This window comes from Octopus bimaculoides, chromosome 27, assembly GCF_046866305.1.
Source record: "Octopus bimaculoides isolate indiv1 chromosome 27, ASM4686630v1, whole genome shotgun sequence".
In the NCBI taxonomy this organism is placed as follows: Eukaryota; Metazoa; Mollusca; class Cephalopoda; order Octopoda; family Octopodidae; genus Octopus; species Octopus bimaculoides.
Genome location: NC_142954.1, coordinates 17,779,498 through 17,801,607, shown reverse-complemented (window position 1 = coordinate 17,801,607; position 22,110 = coordinate 17,779,498). Strand labels below are relative to the sequence as shown.

Here is a 22,110-nt window from a genome sequence, read left to right as displayed (position 1 = left end):
TATGTATGTGTGTATATATGTATGGGTATATGTATGTGTGTATATGTATGTATATATATATATATATATATATGTGTATATATATATGTATATGTATATGTGTGTGCATGTGTATGTATGTATACGGGTAATATAGTATAGTAAAGAGAAATAAACAAAATAATTAATCTAGTGGAAATCCACAGGAGAGCAATAAAAATAGAAAATTAAGGAGTTATCTCCCCTATAATAACAAACACGAAAGCTAACGATGTCCTAAAGACCTAATAATAGTTATGTATGTGTTTTTTCGTGTTTTGTTCGAAAGGTAACCACTCCTGAAGAAGTGCCAAACGTCTAAATCCAATGGACCAGTCACTGGATAAGTTTGGCATAGAAATGTTAACATAGAGTGGTGAATAAATCGATATATCGAATTTGAAGTCTCTGTCTCTTTTGAATATGAAAATTTAAAAGTTTAAAAATCTTATGATATATATATATATATATATATATATATATATATATATCTGTTGTATACTATGTATACTCACCTTTGTTTTATTGTAAACCGTGTTTACATTTAAAATTTTTTTATTTTACTTTAAAGTTTTTAAAAAGTCATTTCGTTTTATGTAAACCTCCACACTTTATGTCTGCCTTTGTATTGTCCTGCCTCACCCTTCACCCTCTGTGGCAAAGAAATTGTCATCATCATCATCATCATCATCACCATTATTATTCTTATTTGGGTTTGGCTCAACTTCGGTCTTATTCCTGGTAGGATTTATGTAGGTAGCGGGTTACTACCTGAAACCTTAGTTGTCCACAAGTTTTCAGCTGTCTTTCAAGTGCTTAGATCCCTCCTGATAATCCTTGTTGTCCTTAAAAGACAAACTTACTGTAGGAGCTCTACTGAGTATTCTATTCCAATCTCCTTCAACCTTTTGTCTATATCTTTCCTTAGTGTTCCCAACATACCAATTATTATAGGCTCAACCTTTACTGTTCTCATGCTCCAAATTCTTCTTATTTCAAATCTTAAGTGATTGTATTTTTTGCTTTTTGTCCTGTATTTACGATCCTAGAATCAAACGGACATGATGGGTCGATTAGTAAATAACTTCGTTTTTCCTTATCTATTATCATTATGTCCGGTCTGTTATTTTCTAACTTCTTGTCCGTTTGAATAGGAAAGTCCCACAAAATCTCACATTTCTCCGATTCCAGTACTCTTTCGACTCAATAATTGTACCATGTGTTTCCAGCTACAAATCCCCATTTCTGGCACAGTTTCCAGTGTAAAACTCTTACAACCTGGTCGTGCCTCCATTTCTTATATTCTTCTTGTACCAGCTTGGAGCCTTTTCCTACAAAGTGTGTCGTTCCAAGTTCCACAGGCTCTCCATATATATTTTTTCACAAGTTGCTTTCTTTATCGCTTAGGCTGCTACAATTAGGCTTTCTGTTTTTATTTTATTTTTAATTGCCATTCTTTTAACCAAGCCCAGGATTTTGTTCCACATACATCTTCAGTGGCTCCCTAAAATTGGCCATGCAGAAGTTTCTCTTCCATCTCTCTGACATGCTCTCTTTGTATTTCATTCTTGCCTTTTTCTCCCATTACATCACCTTTTCTTTATTAACTGTCATTGGTAGATTTTTCTGTGCTGCTCTGTAACTATTCTACTAGACTTTTTCTTTCCATCTGTACACATTCTTCTACTGTCATTAAGCCTCTTCCACCCTAGTCTTTCCTCAAGTACAGCCGGTTGACATCAGGTTTCGGATTATTATTATTATTATTATTAGACGGTGAGCCGGCAGAATCGTTGCATGCTGGGCGAAATGCTTAGCGGCATTTCGTATGCCTTTACGTTCTGAGTTCAAATTCAGCTGTGGTTGACTTTGCCTTTCATCCTTTTGGGTCGATAAATTAAGTACCAGTAAAACATTGGTTTCGATGTAATCGACTAGTACCTCCCACGAAAGGTCAGGCATTGTGTCTTTAGTAGAAAGGATTATTATTATTATTATTATTATTATTATTATTATTATTATTATTATTATTATTAGCAAAATACCATCGATTACAATCCCAGAAAGTCCATGAGGTCAATTGCAAAAGATCTCAATGTGTCAGAAGGAACAGTCAGAAATGTTGTCCATGAAGATAACAGCTATAAGTCTTTTATGATGAGGAAAGGTCAATTTGTCAGAAAAAGCAAAAGAAAATTACTACATCAGATCTAAAAGGTTTTTAAACAAGTTGAAAAATCCAGCAGGTGAAGATTTGATTTGGTTTTTCTCAAACGAGAAAAACTTCGATCAAGATCAAAAAGTTAACAGAAGAAATAACAAATGATTATGGGCAAACCCTTCTGAAGTTCCAAGTGTTATGCACACAAAATTTCCTGCAACTGTCATGGTTTTAGGGGTTGTCAGCAATGAAGGACATGTGATGCCTCCTTACTTCTTTCCACAAGGCTTTAGAATTAACTCTGCCGTCTGCATTGAGATTCTGGAAATAATTGTTAAGCCCTGGATAGACAGTGTATGCAATGGAAGGCCATATGTGTTCCAGTAAGACTCTGCACCATCACACATGGCTCTAGTAACACAGGAATGGATGGTAGAAAATTTTCATGATCACATAACCCCTAACATTTGGCCTCCTAATTCCCCAGATCTCAATCCATCAGACTACTACATGTGGAGCATTGTTGAGAGAGAGGTCAATGAACACGCCCACAACACCAAAGATTTCTTTGAAAGCTGCCATAGTCAAAATAGTGTCCAAAATGAACCAGGACCACTTGATTCGAGCATGGAGATGATTTAGATCTCATATAGAAGCAGTTGTTGAAGCTGAAGGTGGCTTTATCGAATAACATTATAGAAAAGAAGGTTTATTTTTATCCTGTTATTATATATCTGTCTTTTTATAACACTAAATCTGCCCTCAAATATGTTACACACCCTGTATATATGTAATATATATTTTTATATTTATATTTCAGGGGTCAGTTTAACTGGAATGTACTTCAACCCCGCTATGGCAACTGGTCACATGCTCGGATGCAAAGGAACCGAAATGTGGGAGCACATCTTAGTCTACTGGGCAGGACCCTTCTTGGGTTGTTTGTGTGGTGTTATACTTGATAAATATATACGTATCAACCAGGGTATGCTGGTCTGAACTGGAAGAATAGGAGAGAAAAAGAAAATAAGAAAGAAGAAAAAGGAATAAAGAAAAACAGCGATGTAACAACAATAAAACAAAAGGCTTGAGATGTGAGTGTGAGTGTGAGTGTGTGAGAGAGAGAAAGATAGATAAAGAGAGAGAGAGAGAGAGAAAATAGAGAGGGTGAGAGAATGTTAGGGGAGTTAGGCAGAGAAAGATAGAAAGAAAGAGAGAGAGAGAGAAAAAGAGAGGAAGAGAGAGAAAGAAAGAATGAGACAATATTAGGAAAGGCAGAGAGAGAGAGAGAGAGAAAGAAAGAGAAAGAGAGAGAGAGGAAGGGGGGGATTTTACAGGAAAAAGAAAACTTTTCCAAGATGTTTTATGAAATTCGAAACTGAGGAATAAAGAGAAAAATATATAAATAAAAAAAAAAAAAGAAAGAATAAAAAAAAAACAATGCAACAAAGTGAGACGTCGAATTCGAAACCGCCCTCACGAGATTCACTTTCAGCACCGCTATCACCACCCTAAGATTTTCTTGCTGTTTTACAGTGTTGAAGATAACACAGAGCTTAACATGGAGCACTCTTATCTTCTCATCAGACTAAATCCAGAGTGAAACAAACAAAAATAAAAGGAAATTTTTTTTTAAAATTCTGCCAGACACAAAAGCCAGCTATTATATGTATATATATATGTGTATATATATATATATATATATATGTATATGCGCGCGTGTGTGTGTGTGAGTATGTGTGTGTGCATGTACGTATATATACACACATATATATTGTGTGTGTTTATCAAACTATTTTGAATTATATATGCAACTCTTATTAAATGTGTTGAGTACGTTTTCTATTGTTTGACCACTCACACACACATACACACACAAACATATATGCATGTATGTACGTGGTAGATACGGCCTGTTATGATCATTGATAATGTTATCAAACGGTTACATTGTTATATTCTCTGCGTAATGCTATCAAGACGTTAATATAGCCTAAAAAGATCCGTCCCAAAGTGATCACAGTAAGCGGCTTCAACTACGTATATACATTCATATATTTATATATATACATACATACACACACACACACACACACATATATATATATATATATATATATATACACACACACATATACACACACGTAGATATATGCATACACTCATACATACATACATACGTACATACAAAGTGATCACAGTAAGCGGCTTCAACTACGTATATACATTCATATATTTATATATATATACATACATACATACATACACACACACACACATATATATATATATACACACACACACACATACACACATACGTAGATATATGCATACACTCATACATACATACATACGTACATACATACATATACATATATACATATAAACATACATAGCTGTGGCATATGAAGGCATTTTGAACAATTTTACTAACAGAGTTATTTCCCATTTCTCCCCTCTCCTCACTTCTCCAACGTACTTTTGTACAATTTATTTTTTATTTTTATAAACTGGCGTTATTAAATCATTGCGCTTGCTTTTTAATTTCATTGAATTTTGTTCAATGCCTTTGATTTTAACGTTCACAACACGAAAAGATACAGGTTAAAGTAGCCTTTCCTTTATTTTTACTGTTGTGTCTTGATAAAATAGATGTGAAAATATGGCGGAAGGTTGTCGATAATGTTTAAATGCTGTTGACATTTTTTTCCGGACCCTTTTACAAACAAAATGAACAAAAGACGATTTACTAATTTTATTAATTCTATTTTTTCGATTTATAATTTAAAAAAAAAACAACAACTCTTCATTCAAAATGCTGAAGACAAAAAGAAAAAGTAAAATAAACGAAAAGAAAATCCAAGCAGAAAAAAAAAAAATCTAAAACGAACAGAAACGGAGAAAAAAAAGAACAAAAAAATGAGAAACTACTAACGTGTCTTAATAAATTTTTTTTATTTGAAATTTTAATTCACCAAAAAACATTGCTTTTGTTATATGTTATTTACTTCTTGTTACTTCTTGTTATTCTTATGGATCTTTTCAATCTGACCGACAGATTTTTCAATTATTTTTTCTTAACTAAACACTTTGAAACTTCGGATACTGGTAGAATGTGTCACATAGAACAGGGTTTACTCTTAACGTTTTTTGACAAAATTTTGTATTTTAGAAGTTATTTCGTGTTAAAGCTGAAGAAAATTACTGCTGCTGTTTGCGAACAACAACTTCCGGGTCCACTCCCCTAACAAAACCCTTCTTTAATAACCAGAGATGTTTTTATAGCAACATAGGTTTGCTATATCAGGGTTGATTTGAGACTAAATAACAACAAAATTATTACTGAGACAGACCAACGACGGAACCTGTATGTGGTCGCATGACCTGCTAGAAAAAGAAGCCAAACTTTTTTTATATACAGAATAGAAAAGCCTCTATCCTTTGATATATGTGTAGAGTCCATTATGTCTGGAAAGAAAGACGGGATGGTCACAGTCAGGACGTCTTTGATCATATCTGTTCAATCAGATCCAACTCGGGACTAAACAACAAGTGACGAATGGAACGAGACGAGGCAACGGGAGAGCCTTTACCTGGTCCTCGAGTTGCTAGAAAGAGCAACCAAATCTTGCTGATAAAAAAATAATAAATAATGCGCGTATATGTACAAGCATAGGGATATTTTCATATATTAGCAAATAAATTTACTTTTACATGGAGAATAAAAAATACAGAAATTTAAGGGGAAAATGTATAGATTTTTTGAACTCAGCAGCTGTTTGTGGGAGCTTGGAATTGCGTAAGAGTTGAAATGTTCACCATTAGCTGATAGAATGTACAAAAAGTTATGGCTATGCAACCAGTAGATGGACCTTACATACATACATACATACATACATACATACATACATACATACATACATACATACATACATACATATATATATATATATATATATATATATATATATATATATATATATATATATATATATATATATATATATATATATATATCCTCTTTTCACAGCAACCGTAAGCCATGTATGTCCATTCACCTCCAACAATAAAGAGTAGTCGTCATAATTCATTCCATATCGGTTACCTCTGATGAACATAGGTTTATGTAATCGGATTGTTATCTAACACTCCGTTGTAACCCCTAACGTGAAACTAATTGGTAAGATCGACTATGATGGATATATATAACTGTACACTTTCGATAGTATACCCACTCTATTGATAGATAAACGAGTGCCTCTTTCCCCTGACTTATGGACTTTTAGATGACTTACGAATGTACGCATGCGCTGCTGCACATCGAAGAGTATATTACAATAGGTTGTCTGCGCTTCCCAGCAGTGAGCTCTACATAGTCACCAAAATCTCACCACATATATTATACATCCTCTACAATGGATTTGGAATTGTATGGCCTGTGAAGAATATATCAACTCCACCGAAGGAACTAAATTGAAGGTTGCTGCTAGAGAAGGTAATCAACTTGATCAGACAGATGAGATGGAAGGCCTTTTACTTTGGCCAGCCCATGTCACCAACAGAAACGGAACATTTTGGGCCAAAATTCAGAAAGTTCCCGCTAAAGATGAAGGAGCTGGAGGCCCTCGAGAATGACCTTTTGGACATTATACCCTGCTTGAAATTCCGTAAGTCCTCAAACGTTTTCCAACGTAAGCTTAGAGCAGACACCCGTAGACTTAGATCTTCTGATAGGACCATTCTATTCTCTAATAAGACAAAAAAATTTATTTCAAGTAAATAACGACACATACGCACAGCTTCTTAACAACACCATTACATAAACGCACAGGAGGGCTGCCCCTCAAGATTATGATAGCATTAACCATGTGGCCAGTGATTAAACTAGGCATAGAAGATAGGATAGAGACACCTGCGAAGAAAGAAGCCTTCATAACGATCAAGGATCATAAACCAAACTTTGCTTCTAACTCCAAATGCAGGCTGGTAAAACCCGCGAAATCTGAGATCGGACAGGTGAGCAAACAGCTCACCAGGAAGGTCAGTAACGGCGTTAGAAACATCTGAGGAGGCCAGCTGGCAGAAACGTTAGGACGCCGGGCGAAATGCTTAGCGGTATTTCGTCTGCCGCTACGTTCTGAGTTCAAATTCCGCCGAGGTCGACTTTGTCTTTCATCCTTTCGGCGGCGATTAAATAAGTACCAGTTACGCACTGGGGTCGATGTAATCGACTTAATCCGTTTTTCTGTCCTTGTTTGTCCCCTCTATGTTTAGCCCCTTGTAGGCAGCAAAGAAATAAGAAACACCTGACCTCACCCTTATGGCGTAACACCAACGAGGTCATTACATGTTTAAAACCAATAGCGGAAGGGCTAGAGCTAGGTCTACCCTGTTTGATATATCAAGGCAACTCTTTTTTAAGGCACTGAACTTTGCTAGGGCCTACACCGAAGTCAGTGTCGAGGATATACGCGTTATCATGCACGGCAGAAAACCCTACTCTTCAGTAAGGTGTCGGCCTGGGCCAAACGAACTGACATGAAAGGATCTTCGGCGTGGCAATGAGTGCCTTCGACAGTGCTGATGTGTGTAACCTCATTTGGTTTCTTCATCCTAGACGTATTCAAGAAGAAATTCCCTTGAACTAGCTTTGGCCTCTTCAGGGATGACGCGCTGGTAATATCAAGAGGGGCAAACCGGCCACACGCTAGATAAGCTTAGAAAGGATCTCGCCGGCACTATGAGCTTCCCTGGATTGAAGGTCACAATAGAAACCAACCTGAAAACGGTGGATTTGCTTGATGTGGCTCTGGGCTTAGAGTCCGGTGCCTATAGACCCTTTAGGAAGCCAAACAAGAAGTTATCATACATTAACACAGGTTCCTATCATTCAGCCATAGTTTTCAAGAACCTGATAAAGGGCGCCAGCAGAAGAATCTCCACCTTATCTTCAAGCTAAGAGATTTGTTATGCTACCGCCCCATACTACAATGAGGCTCTGGTCACCAGCGGTTCCAAGGATAGAATTAGTCATACTCCAGACCCAAGAGAAAGCGTCATCGGAAAGTGTTGTGGTTCACACCACCCTTTTCTTTAAGTGTTAAAACCCGAGTAGGTAAGATTTTTCTTAACTTAGTAGATAATCACTTCCCCCGTACAAATAGGTTCAACAAAATATTCAATAAACATATCCTGAGAATTTCCTTTAGCTGTGTATCAGTGTAAAAATGATTTTAGTTGGTAGAGACAGAGGCAGGATGCACATGTTGGGCTTACACAACATGTCCACTGAACGGCCATTGTAACACGGAGACCATCATATACGAGGCAGATGTGACAGCCACAGGACCAAATGGGCAACCAAACGTGCGGAAGTACGTGGGAGCAACTGAAGGCCCTTTCAGAACCCGCTATAGCAACCACAAGTCCTCTTTCAAGATCCTAGAGAGACGTAACTCCACAACCCTGGCCAAGCACTATGATCGTTAAAAGAAAGCACCACCGAGTACAGCATAAAGTGGAAGATTCTACAGAAATGTAAAGCGTACTTCAATAGCAAAAGGAGGTGTAGATTATGCTTGGCTGAGAAAAGAGCGATTTTAAAGAGCTCCGAGCGCCCAGGCATTTACTTGAATAGCAGAAGTGGAATTTTTAATCCTTGCCCACATGAAAGGAAGTACATCCTATCATACATGCATGCCCCACCATGACACATAATCACCAATCCCCCACCCTCGGCCCTCCATTAATACCCTGGAGCCCGGCAAAGAGTTTGACCAGAGCATACACCAATGCATTCACAAACACGCGCACCCCAACACGGTGGACACCTACCCAATAGGCTGTTTTCCAAAATAAATTCCTACAGACATTGTACCCCCTACACACACTGCATGCCTCACGAAATTAACTAGTATATTAAAAAAAAAGAGAACACACTAACGAATACAGATGTGTATGCCCACACCCCCTGCAAACGTCACACATATAGTGCCGCTACGCATATTCCATTTCCACAAGAACACCAACCTTAAGGATGCACACATTTTCCACAAACTTTTCCAGAAAACTCTTAGCGACTTGCAACATAGCCAATCCCTGTGGAGATGTTTCGGTACCAAGGGGCATAACTCTTAACTCCATCCCCTACACATTTCATTTCATCATCTTTTTCACAACAACCACAAACCGGATGTGTCTATTTACCTCTAACAATAGAGAGCAGTCACTATATTTCATTCGATAACAATTATCTCTGATGGGTGCAGGGTTACACAATCGGTTTGTTATGTAACACTCCATTGAATCCCTAGCGCGAAACTGATTGGTAAAATCGGCCGTAACGGATATATAATGTAGTACACTTCGGATTATACACGCGCGCGGCCACCCCACCCCCAGATAGATAAATGTATATACATATACATGGTGGGGCAAAATCAGTAAAATTTACTGCATTTTTTACTTTGAGATAAAATATATTTTGTACAAATGCTCATTACCTCACAAGAACTATTTCAGCTTAGCAAATGACCTTTTCTAAATGCATAAAAAAATACTATAACATATTCAGAACTCTATTATAAAACATTAGCATCGTTCTTTGTGAGCATAGAAAAAACAAATTCAGCGGGGCAAAACGAGTAAACCAAAGTAAAGTAAATATGCCTCTTCCATCCTCCAGAATTATATTTGAAAAAAGGTTCATATACATCAGTATTCATCCTTAGGCGTCAGAAAGATCAGAAATGCAACAAAAATTTATTTAATATGGTCAAATGAAAGAGGATCATGGAAAAATAGCACATAATATAAAGTTAACAAAAGTCGACTAAACCTAAAAGCTCAAAATAAAATATTCTCCATAACCTCTTCACGATCTGTTGGAGTGGCCCTTTTCCTGATATATTTACCCATCGTGCAGTTAAAGGGAAGAAGTTATTGAAATTAATCCTAACTCATTCTGCCCCGATTTAGACATAAATTTTTGGAAACTTGAAAATTCTCAAATTAGTCTTTAGTGTAGGAAAAAAAAAATTGACTTGGAATCTAATAGAGAAAATAATATTGATTGTTAGATACCAAGAATTATCCAGATATTTTATTAGCAACCTCAATTACAATCAGGTGAGAATTGAGGAAGAATTTCTTGAAAGAAAAGTATCTTGTCACCTGGCTATGTTTCAAACGCTCTCAATTCCAACAACAACAGCAACAGTAGCAGCAACAACAACAACAATTATAACAACCACTATGCTGACCAATTTCAATTCCTAAAGATGATGCAACATTACAAAATGATGATGCAATACCTGCAATCTAATGTTTTCAAACAGGTAGAAAACAAAGAAATAACAAAAATACAGAAATTACTCATTTTGCCCCGTTTACCTGTTTTACCCACCCTATGTATATTTATATAAAAATAGACATATATAATTTTTATACTATTACACATATATGTACACCCCACCCCACACAAATAATATAATATAATATAACGTGAATGTAAATATATATATATATATATATATATAAAGTGAAGTATATTGCCACTTAAATGTGGCTGACCCCTAGGGGTGGATGTTAATATATATATATATATATATATGATCGGAATTTAGGTTAGTTGATTGCTCCGTTAATATATATATATATATATATATATAATTCAAATTCTGCCGAGGTCGACTTTGTCTTTCATCCTTTAGGGGTCGATAAGTTAAGTACCAGCTGCGTACAGGAGTCGATCTAATCGACTGGTCCCCTCTCCCAAAATTTCGGGCCTTTAAGCCTAGATTAGCAAAGAATAAATAAATATACATATTATGGTTGCCGTGAGTAGCCTCCCCTCGTTCTTCTTATTAAGACCCCTTACATCATCTCTAACCAGCATATGTACATTCCTCACGGTTGTCCGTAATTGTTAAATCTTGTTCTTTATTATTTTCTGTTCGATCCTTTGATCCAAGGCATGTTCCGGGTTATAGGAAGGCCTGTTCTGTGTAGCCACAGGCATTTACTGAAGAAACGGTAAGTGGGAATTTATTAAGTTATGTTTCAAGCGTCGTAATTATAAAAAAATACGTGAGTAATTTAGAGTTTTGAGCACGGACCAAGAGCAATAAACACCACTCGATCTCGTTTCACATCTGTTCGTCTCTTAGGTGATGATCGAAGATATAGAATGTTTTATTTCCAAGCAGTTAAATAAACTGCTTGAAACCTTTTCGAGTTTGATGACTTCCAGATTGGGATCTATTTTAAAACGGGGGCCACATTTTTCATTAATGTTTTACGTAGTGTTTTTGGTACGGAAAGACTTTCAAACTTCGTATACTTATCTATTTTGGGATCTTTTTTAAAACGGGGGCCACATTTTTCATTAACGAAACACTTTGAAACTTGGAACACTGGTAGAATGTGTCATATAAAACATCTTTTTCTCTTAGTCTTCTTAAAAAAAGAGAAATCTCTAAGATATTCCATGTTAAAGTTGTCGTATTTCTGTAATTTCAACCAATCACTGACGTCCATTCAGCCGATATACATTAAGTGCCGACTACATAAACAAACGATTCTGAAACAATTAACCCTAACCCTAACCTAACCCTAACCCTAGGGTTAAGATTAGGGTTAAGGGTTAGGGTTAAAGCAAATTTAAAATGAAAAAAGCAAATAAAACGAAGGTATGGAGATTAAATACGCTTTACATCGCTTAATCAGCCAAAGGAGTAAATGTAAACAACTGAATACTTGTCAGTGATCTGTTGAAATTATCGAAATAAGACAATTTTTTTACATGAAATAAATTCGAATACAAAATTTTTTTTCTGTTCTATAACACAAAATAGATAAGTATACGAAGTTTGAAAGTCTTTCCGTACCAAAAACACTACGTAAAACATTAATGAAAGATGTGGCCCCCGTTTTAAAATAGATCCAAAAGTATTATTACTATTATTAAAGCGGTGAGCTGGCTGAATCGTTAGGGAGCTGGACGAAATACTTAACGGCATTTCGTCCGCCCTTACTTTCTGAGTTCGAATTCCGCCAGCACCAACTTTGCCTTTCATCCTTTCAGGGTCGATAAATTAAGAAACGCTGGAGTCGACTAAACCCCTTCCCCAAATTGTAGAAAGCATTCTTCTTCTTCTTCTTCTTCTTCTTATTATTATTATTAAGCCAGTGAGCTGGCAAAATCATTAGCACATCGGGTGAAGTGTTTAGCGGTATTTCATCTGCTACTATGTTCTGAGTTCAAATTCTGCCGAGGTCGACTTAACCTTTATCCTTTTGGGTGTCGATAAATTAAGTACCAGTGAAACACTGGGGTTGATGTAATCGACTTTCCCCCTCCCCCAAATTTCAGACCTTGTGCCTTTAGTAGAAAAGACAGTACCACCTGATTGGCACTCGTGCCAGTGGAGCATTGAAAGCACATCCGAGTGTGATTGTTCTAGGGCCACAGATTGGCTCCTGTGCTAGTGTTGCCTTACTGGCACATGTGCTGGTGGCATGTGTAAAACAGCATTCGAGTGTGGTCATTGCCAGTGCCGCCAGATTGGCTCCCATGCAGGTAGCACGTAAAAAATACCTTTTGAGCGTGGTCGTTGCCAGAACCTCCTGACTGGCCCTTGTGCCGGTGGCTCATAAAAGCACCCACTACACTCATGGAGTGGTTGCAGTTAGGAAGGGCATCCAGCTGTAGAAACTCTGCCAGATCAGATTGGAGTCTGGTGCAGCCTCTGACTCACCAGTCCTCAGTCAAACCGTCCAACCCATGCCAGCATGGAAAGCTGACGTTAAACGATTATTATTATTATTATTATTATAATTAAGGTGGTGAGCTGGCAGAATTGTTAGCATGCCAGGCAAAATGCTTTCTGGTATTTCGCCAATTGCTATGTTCTGAGTTCAAATACTGCCAAGGTCAACTTTGCCTGTCATCCTTTTGGAGTTGATGAAATAAGTACCAGTTGAGTATTGGGGTCGATGTAAAATCGACTATCCCCCTCCCCCCAAATTTCAGGCCTTGTGTCTTTAGTAGGGCTGAGTTCCTTTCAAGTGTTGTGCCTCACGGAGGCAATGACCAAGACCTTTGGCATTATGCCGTGCTTGAGAAGAAGACCCCTCAAGCCGAGCATAATCACAGTTGTGACAGATACTGGTGTCACACAATATGGCACCCCTGCCAGTGGCACATGAAAGCACCCCAATGTCATGCAAATGGCACCTGTGCTGATGGCATGTAAAAGCACCCGTTATGCTCTCGGAGTGGTTGGCATTAGGAAGGGCATCCAGCAGTAGAAAACTATGCCAGAACAAACAAACACAACTGAAAACAATACCTCTGCTTTCACTAAGGCGGGGATAATAATAATAGTTTCAAATTGTGGCACAAGGCCAGCAATTTCATGGGAGTAGGTAAGGTAATTACATCCACCCCAGTACTTAGCTCTGCCTTCTTCGCTGTAAAAAGATCTTAAGGCCCCACTGGTGGGGATGAATGTTGTGCCTTGAGGAACTCTGCTTGAACTTGTGACATGTCTGTTGCATTTGGTTTCTCTTTACAGCTGTATCAACACACTCAGTGCTGCGTCGGTGCAGAGGGTCAAGGAAGGGGACAAGATTCATGGCTACACTGTTGAGAAGGTAAGCATTACAAGCACGCACCACCACCACCACCACCACCACCACCACCACTGCCTCTGTTACCATTGTTGCCACTACCACCTCCACTGCTAGTATCACTGTTCCCGTCACCAGTCATCACCAGTACCACCACCACCACCACCACCATCATCATCATCGTCATCATCATTATTGCCATCACCATCATCATTACCATCAGCATTATTATTACCAGCATCACCACAACCACAACCACCATCACTAGCACCACCACTACCACCATTATCACCACCCACCATCAATACCAGCATCACCACAACAACCACCACCACTAACACCGTCACCACAACCACCACCACCACCACTACCACCATCAACACCAGCATCACCACCACTACCATACCACTCATCATCATCATTTCCATCACCACTGGTTTTGATTTTTGCTCTTTGTACATTACAGCATTTGTTAACATGTCTTGAATGTGTAGCTGTCTCCTTCCTCTCTCTCCCTCTTTCTCTCTCTCCCTCTCCCTCTCTCTCTCATGCGCACATACAATGTTTACAAGTGACGGAGCCCCCATTGGGCTGCTTGACCTATTAGGAATAGCAGTCAAATCTCCTAGGAATCAGCCCTCCACCAACATTTTCAGGAAAGGACATGTCTGACAAGATGGCATAGTCATGGCTGGAATGCCTTTGATTAGGCCTGAGTTTGCCTTTCATCCTTTCAGGATTGATAGAATAAGTACAGTTGGGTGCTGGGGTTAATGACAAGACCCTTCTGCCAAAATTTCAGGCCTTGAGCCTTTAGAAGCAAGGATTATTATTACCTCTGACTTAGCGAAGGCAGAGGTATTGTTTTCAGCGGTATTTGTTTGTCCATGGACAAGATATCTCAATAACCACTGGATGGATTTGGATGAAACTTTCATGGATGTTTGGCCTTGTGACTGGCACGATCCAGTACTGGACAAGGATTCTGAATTATTTTTCCTGTTTTTTTACTTAATTTTTGAGAGCGGACGGGTTCATTTTTAGTATTCTCATTTGTGAGAGCAGTTGAGATTATTTCAGATATTCTCATTTTAAAAATCATCTCTGGCTAATCGTTGAGAGGACGGTGTTGCCTTGGCGGAGGTTTGTGCTCTCTGAGTGCTCTTATTATTATTATTATTATTATTATTATTATTATTATTATTATTCTTATTGAATGAGGGAGCAGTGCATGCCATCAAAGTGACACTGGGGTAAAATATACTAAGCCCAATATACCCATCATGACTACCCGTGAGGATAAACAGTGCATGACCTTGCAGGTGGGACCCAGTTAGAATTCTCTCCAGGTCGAGTAGCCCATCCAGCTCAAAAGGTCCCTGAATAAGGTTTGTTTAAAGATGTTGAGCAAAACACCCATGTTTCCAAAGGTAAATTATTCAAACCTCAAAGAATTCCTCTCAACACATGGCTATGATGTTCTCCCACTACTTCTGCTCATGATCAGAGATGCACATATCGTCAGCCACCAAGGGACATGCTCAACTGGTTAAGGTCAAACAACTGACAAGCAATTCTATGGTATTAAGCAGAATATTTGCTGTAGCCCATCTTTTATACCAAGACAAGACAATGTACATGATAACACTTCCAATCAATTAAGATCAGAAGCCATGAGAGCCACTGCCTGGTACTGCATTATTATTATTATTATTATTATTATTATGCTGTTTTTATTGCTGTTATAGATTTCTGCTATTCCAGAATTATTTATTTCAACCATATCACTACGTCATGACCAGACTGGAGCACAGCATCTCCATCTTGACCGAGATGACAACAACAATGCTTTCAGGTTAGCAATATTTTTTCATTTTTTTCTCTTCTTTTTTTCTGTAAATATCTTATTTTTGAGAAATAGTCCCAGGCATGGCAGCATGGTTAAGAAGCTTGCTCCATGGCCCTTGTAATTTCAGGTTCAATCCCACTGTATGACACCTTGGACAAGTGTCTTCTATCATAGTTCTGGGTCAACCGAAGCCTTGTGAATGAATTTCGTAGACAGAATCTGAAAAGAATCCTCTCTCTCTCTCTCTCTCTCTCACACACACACACACACAGAGAGGCACAGTCACATGGTCTTAGGTTGAGACCCACTGGGTGATACTTTGGGTGTCTTCTCCTATAGCCCTGGCTAACCAAAGCCATGTGTGTGGATTTGGCAGAGGGAAACTGAAAGAAACCTCTTCTATATGTATATATGTGTGTGTGTGTGTTATTGGCACCATGTGGTAGTTAGAAATGAGTGCCACTCTCATGCAAGTGAAGTCCTTAGTTTCCAGTTTTTCAAGGAAACATCTGGTCATCATCATCATCATCATCATCATCATCATTTAATGTCCATTGTCCATGCTGGCATGGGTTGGAAGGTGTGACCAGGGCTGGCCAGCTGGGGAGCTGCACCAGGTCCCTGTCTGATTTGGCAGGGTTTCTACAGCTGGATGCCCTTCCTAACGCCAACCGCTCTACAGAGTGTGCCGGGCGCTTTTATGGGGCATTGCCCAGGTAATTTTAGGTGGTGCTCCATGTGCGCTTTTATGTGGCACTGCACACACATTTTTACATGGTACTGCATGTGCTCTTTTACGGGCATCACACAGGTACTTCTTTGTGTAGCCACATGAGCGCTTTTACATGGGCATTGCCATGAATGCTTTTGTGTGGCACTGCAACCAGAAAGATCAGTCTTAACACTTCTGCTGTGGGGTATGGGTTTTCTTGGGTACAACAAGGTGCCAGGTATCTCAGTCTTTTGTTATCTCACCTGAAAGGTCCAGCTTCCTGAGATTGTTCTTCAGTCCTTCATCCCAAGTCTCCCACTTCCATGTGTTCCATCAAGGTTTGAGAGATCGGCACTTCTTAATGGAGCCGTTGGCAACCATCTGCCTCACCTGACCAAACTGGTCATGAAGAAATATTACCTTGCTTGGAAACAGGTGAGGGCAGGTGACAGGAAGGAAATCCAGCCATAGAAAACCTGCCTTGTTGCATCTTCTCTGACTCATGCAGATGATGATGATGATGATGATGAAATGTACTCTTTTAAGAAAACTGTTAACTAATTTGAAAAATCAATAATAGGCGTAGGAGTGGCTGTGTGGTAAGTAGCTTGCTTACCAACCACATGGTCCCAGGTTCAGTCCCACTGCGTGGCACCTTGGGCAAGTGTCTTCTACTATAGCCTCGGGCTGACCAAAGCCTTGTGAGTGGATTTGGAAGACGGAAACTGAAAGAAGCCCATCGTATATATGTACATATATATATACATGTATGTGTGTGTTTGTGTTTGTCCCCCCCCCCCAGCATCGCTTGACAACCGGTGGTGGTGTGTTTACGTCCCAGTAACTTAGCCGTTCAGCAAAAGAGACCGATAGAATAAGTACTAGGCTTCCAAAAGAATAAGTCCTGGGGTCGATTTGCTCAACTAAAGGCGGTGCTCCAGCATGGCCGCAGTCAAATGACTGAAACAAGTAAAAGAGTTTAAAAGAGTAATGCTGTTAAAACAGCAGCTCCCAGCCGATCATTCTAACATTCAACAATGTCTGATTATTGCTTTGTTTTCTTCTCCTAATTTGCAGTGTTATGTTCCGTACAACTCCAATGGACAGCACCGGAGTCCCACACATTCTTGAGCACACAGTCCTGTGTGGTTCTAGGAAATTTCCTGTGAGAGACCCATTCTTCAAGATGCTCAATAGATCGCTGGCTACTTTCATGAATGCTATGACAGGTATGTTATATGTCACTTGCATACATACGGTTTGACTCTTATTTTTAGCAATGCTGGTACCACTTAGTACTCTCTGTTACTTTAGTGACATTTATAAAGTTGCCTTTACGTCTCTAAATTGCTAATAAGCCACCCATATTATTTATATATATATATATGCGTATATATATATATGTGTGTATATATATATGTGTGTGTGTATATATATATATATATATATATATATATATATTGAGGGTGATAAATTGAATATTCATTCAATTAACATCAATTTAAAACCAATTGGCCTAGGAGCATTAAAACCAATTGGCCTAGCATATAAGAACCCATCCAAAACCATACTGTGAGACATATACCATACAAAATGCTAATCTAAATAGTGAACAGTAAGATTATTACAATCGCCGGTGGCATGTAAGAGCACCCACTACACTCTCGGAGTGGTTGGCATTAGGAAGGGCATCCAGCTGTAGAAACTCTGCCAGATCAGATTGTAGCCTGGTGCAGCCATCTGGTTCACCAGTCCTCAGTCAAATCGTCCAACCCATGCTAGCATAGAAAGTGGACGTTAAATGATGATGATGATGTATAAGAGCAAATACTTTTAAAATCACAGCGAATACCATACAAAGAAACATTCATCATAAAAATATTAATCTAGAAATCAAATAAAGTATAAATTGAACAATAGAAATTAATACAATAATATAATGTATAAAAGTAAGTACTTGTACATCGACTACGTGCGTTTCATGGCTGAATTAGGACTTTTGTATAGGAAGAGGAAGAGGATGATGATGAAGAGAATGATGATGATTTATTTATTTCATTATTACTTTAATCATTCCTGTATTTAATTAACTGTCTATTTATTTTTCGTGTTGCAAGACAGTGTAGGAGAGAGAATAGTGATGTCGTAGGAGAGAAATGTGTTCGCATGGATGATGGTACGCTTGCATTAAATGAGGATGCAAAGAAAGAGGTCTGGAGATGCCAATACGATAGATTGCTTAATAAAGAGAATGAATGGGAGGAAGAGGGCCTGCCGTATGTCGACCCAATAGAGGGACCAGCTATCCGAGTTGATAGTACCAGGGTAGATAAAGCAATTAAGAGTATGAAGACAGGGAAAGCCCCCGGCCCATCAGGAATCACTGCAGAGATGCTCAAAATATCTGGCAGTGTTGGCTATAGCCTAGTCACCCGTATTACGAACCAGGTGATACACGAAGGAGTCATACCCAATGACTGGTGTAGCAGCATCATAGTCAACTGCTACAAAGGTAAAGGTGACGCTTTAGATACAAATAATTACAGAGGCATCAAGCTGTTAGATCAGGTTATGAAAGTTACAGAGAGGGTCATAGCCCAACTAATTAGGGAGCGAATCAATTTAGATGAGATACAGTTTGGGTTCGTGCCAGGTAAAAGCACTACTGATGCCTTATTTCTAGTGAGACAGCTGCAGGAGAAATACCTAGCTAAGGATAAACCTCTGTACCTGGCTTTCGTTGACATGGAGAAAGCCTTTGACAGGGTCCCCCGATCCCTTATCTGGTGGTCAATGAGGAAACTTGGGATAGAAGAATGGTTAGTGAGAGCTGTGCGAGCCATGTACAGAGATGCTGCCAGTAAGGTGAGGGTTGGAAATGAGTACAGCAATGAATTCCGGGTAGAGGTAGGGGTCCACCAAGGTTCCGTCCTCAGCCCCCTCTTATTTATCATAGTCCTCCAGGCAATCACAGAGGAGTTCAAGACAGGTTGCCCCTGGGAGCTCCTCTATGCTGATGACCTTGCCCTAATTGCGGAGTCACTATCAGAACTAGAGGAGAAGTTTCAGGTGTGGAAGCAAGGTCTAGAATTGAAGGGCCTTAGAGTCAACCTAGCTAAAACCAAAATCCTAATAAGTAGGAAGGTAGATAAAACACAAACCCCTTCAGGTAGATGGCCCTGCTCAGTATGTAGAAAAGGAGTAGGTAGTAACTCTATAAGATGTACCCGGTGCAAGCTATGGACACATAAGAGGTGCAGCAACATCAAAGGCAGGTTAACTAGCAAGTTAGTTTTTGTTTGTGGCAGATGTTCAGGTGCAATAAAGACTGTAAAGAAACAGGAAACAACTTCTATCTCATTCCAGGGTGAAAAACTAGAGGTAGTCGATAGCTTCCGCTATCTGGGCGACCAAGTTAGTAGTGGGGGTGGGTGCGCTGAAAGTGTAGCTGCTAGAATAAGAATAGCCTGGGCAAAGTTTAGAGAGCTCTTACCCCTGCTGGCGACAAAGGGACTCTCACTCAGAGTAAAAGGCAGACTGTATGACGCATGTGTACGAACAGCCATGCTACATGGCAGTGAAACATGGGCTGTAACTGCTGAGGACATACGTAAGCTCGCAAGGAATGAAGCCAGTATGCTCCGTTGGATGTGTAATGTCAATGTGAATACCCGTCAGAGTGTAAGTATCTTGAGAGAAAAGCTGAACATTAGAAGCATCAGTTGTGGTGTGCAAGAGAGATGATTGCGCTGGTATGGACATGTGGTGAGAATGGATGAGGATAGCTGCGTGAAAAAGTGCCACACCCTAACAGTTGAGGGAACCCGTGGAAGAGGTAGGCCCAGGAAGACCTGGGCTGAGGTGGTGAGGCAAGACCTTCGTACATTGGGCCTCACCGAGGCGATGACTACTGACCGAGACCTTTGGAAATGTGCTGTGCGTGAGAAGACCCGGCAAGCCAAGTAAGATTGTTGCCAGTGCCCCTGGACTGGCTCTTGTGCGGGTGGCACATAAAAGACACCATTTCGAGCGTGGCCGCTGCCAGTATCGCCTGACTGGCCTTCGTGCAGGTGACACGTAAAAGCACCTACTACACTCTCTGAGTGGTTGGTGTTAGGAAGGGCATCCAGCTGTAGAAACTCTGCCAAATTAGATTGGAGCCTGGTGTTGCCATCCGGTTTCACCAGTCCTCAGTCAAGTCGTCCAACCCATGCTAGCATGGAAAGCGGACGTTAAACGGTGATGATGATGATGAATACTATATATTTAGTGATTGTATTTTCCTGTTGTAGTCAAGAAGGCTGGAGGCTGGAACACAAGGACCTCAACAACACAGAATCCCCCATTATCTTCAAAGGAGTTGTCTTCAATGAAATGAAGGGTGTATTTGTAAGTGACTCTAAGCATTTTCCTTCTTACCGATTCCTTCCACCGATTCCATCTTACCATATTACTATTCTGTAATCTACAATTGTTATAATTGTTGTTCTTGATAAGATGGCAAGCTGGCCAAAGATTGTCAGACGAAGCATGTCAAACGAAGTCTTATCAACCCCTTTTGGGGTTGATAAAATAAGCACCAGTTGAGGACTGGGGTCAGTATTATTGACCTAACCACTCTGCTGAACTTGCTGGCCTTGTGCCAAAATTTGAAACCATTATTATTAAGCTGGCAGAAGCGTCAGCATGTCACTCAAAATGCTTAATGGTATTTCGTCCATGAGTTCAAATTTCACTGGGGTCATCAACTTTGCCTTTCGTTCATTTGGAGGTTGATAAAATAAGTACCAGGTGAGTACTGGGGTCGATGTAATTGACTGACCCCACTCCCTGAAAAATCTCAGGCCTTGCACCTATAGAGGAAAAGATTATTATTATTATTATTATTATCATTATTATTGTTATTAATTATTATTATTATTATTATCATTATTATTGTTATTAATTATTATTATTATTATTATTATTATTATCATTATTATTATTATTATTTATTATTATTATTATTATTATTATTATTATTATTACTACTGTTGTTATTATTATTATTATTATTATTATTTATTATTATTATTATTATTTTATGTTTGACTTTTGTTTTGCATTTGTACAAGTTGGATCCAAGTCTCACCCAGAGACCTCAGGAGACAACAAGTTAGAAGTTCATGTAGGTGTTATGCCTAGGGTACCATATATTTGAATTTGTACATAGTGTTGTTCTAGAGAATGTTTAAGAAACCATAAGAAAATTATGTGTTTGTTTTAAAATTTGAGATCACATAGACAGTATTTTACGTAGGATATGGGCAGTTCCCATGAGCACTATTTTTTGAACTTCAGCCATTTTGGGGTTTCCTGGAATCTGATCTAGGTAGTAATCAGCCCGTTTCGCTGTCATTCCGAGGGCACCTATGACAATAGGTATTGTTTTCGTCTTCAGATTCCACATTTTGCTAATTTCTATTTCAAGATCTTTATATTTGCTCAGTTTTTGGTAGGTCTTGACAGATACGTTTATATCGATTGGGACAGTCATATCAATGAGGAGGCATGATTTTTGTCTGAAGCCTTTCAGTATGATGTCTGGTCTATTTGCGTCTATCTTTCTGTCAGTTTGAATGGTGAAGTTCCAGAGGAGTGCAATGTGATCATTTTCAAGTACTGGGGGTGGTTTGTGTTCCCACCAGTTTTTATCATGGGGCAAGTCCAGGTTTTTGCATATTACCCAGTGAATATATT

General features: G+C 39.0%; 2 protein-coding genes and 1 long non-coding RNA gene across 6 annotated transcripts in view; 2 read left to right on the top strand and 1 right to left on the bottom strand.

The window, feature by feature from the left end:
- Window positions 1-3,409, top strand: part of LOC106881252 (aquaporin-11) — a 47,051-nt gene extending 43,642 nt beyond the window's left edge. For all 3 annotated transcript variants that reach the window (XM_089343241.1, XM_089343242.1, XM_052977212.2), the window contains one exon: window positions 3,000-3,409. In XM_089343241.1, the coding sequence (XP_089199367.1) occupies window positions 3,000-3,178 (179 nt within the window). In that variant the 3' untranslated portion in view covers window positions 3,179-3,409. The remainder of the gene's footprint in view (window positions 1-2,999) is intronic.
- Window positions 1-22,110, bottom strand: part of LOC149130870 (uncharacterized) — a 506,474-nt gene that overhangs the window by 182,478 nt on the left and 301,886 nt on the right. The window lies entirely within an intron of this gene.
- The window catches only part of LOC149130872 (presequence protease, mitochondrial-like), a 36,061-nt gene continuing 24,998 nt past the window's right edge, over window positions 11,048-22,110 (top strand). For both annotated transcript variants that reach the window (XM_089343115.1, XM_089343114.1), the window contains exons 1-5: window positions 11,048-11,212; window positions 13,756-13,834; window positions 15,559-15,665; window positions 17,449-17,600; window positions 20,664-20,760. In XM_089343115.1, coding sequence (XP_089199241.1) covers window positions 20,746-20,760 — 15 coding nt within the window. In that variant the 5' untranslated portion in view covers window positions 11,048-11,212; window positions 13,756-13,834; window positions 15,559-15,665; window positions 17,449-17,600; window positions 20,664-20,745. The remainder of the gene's footprint in view (window positions 11,213-13,755; window positions 13,835-15,558; window positions 15,666-17,448; window positions 17,601-20,663; window positions 20,761-22,110) is intronic.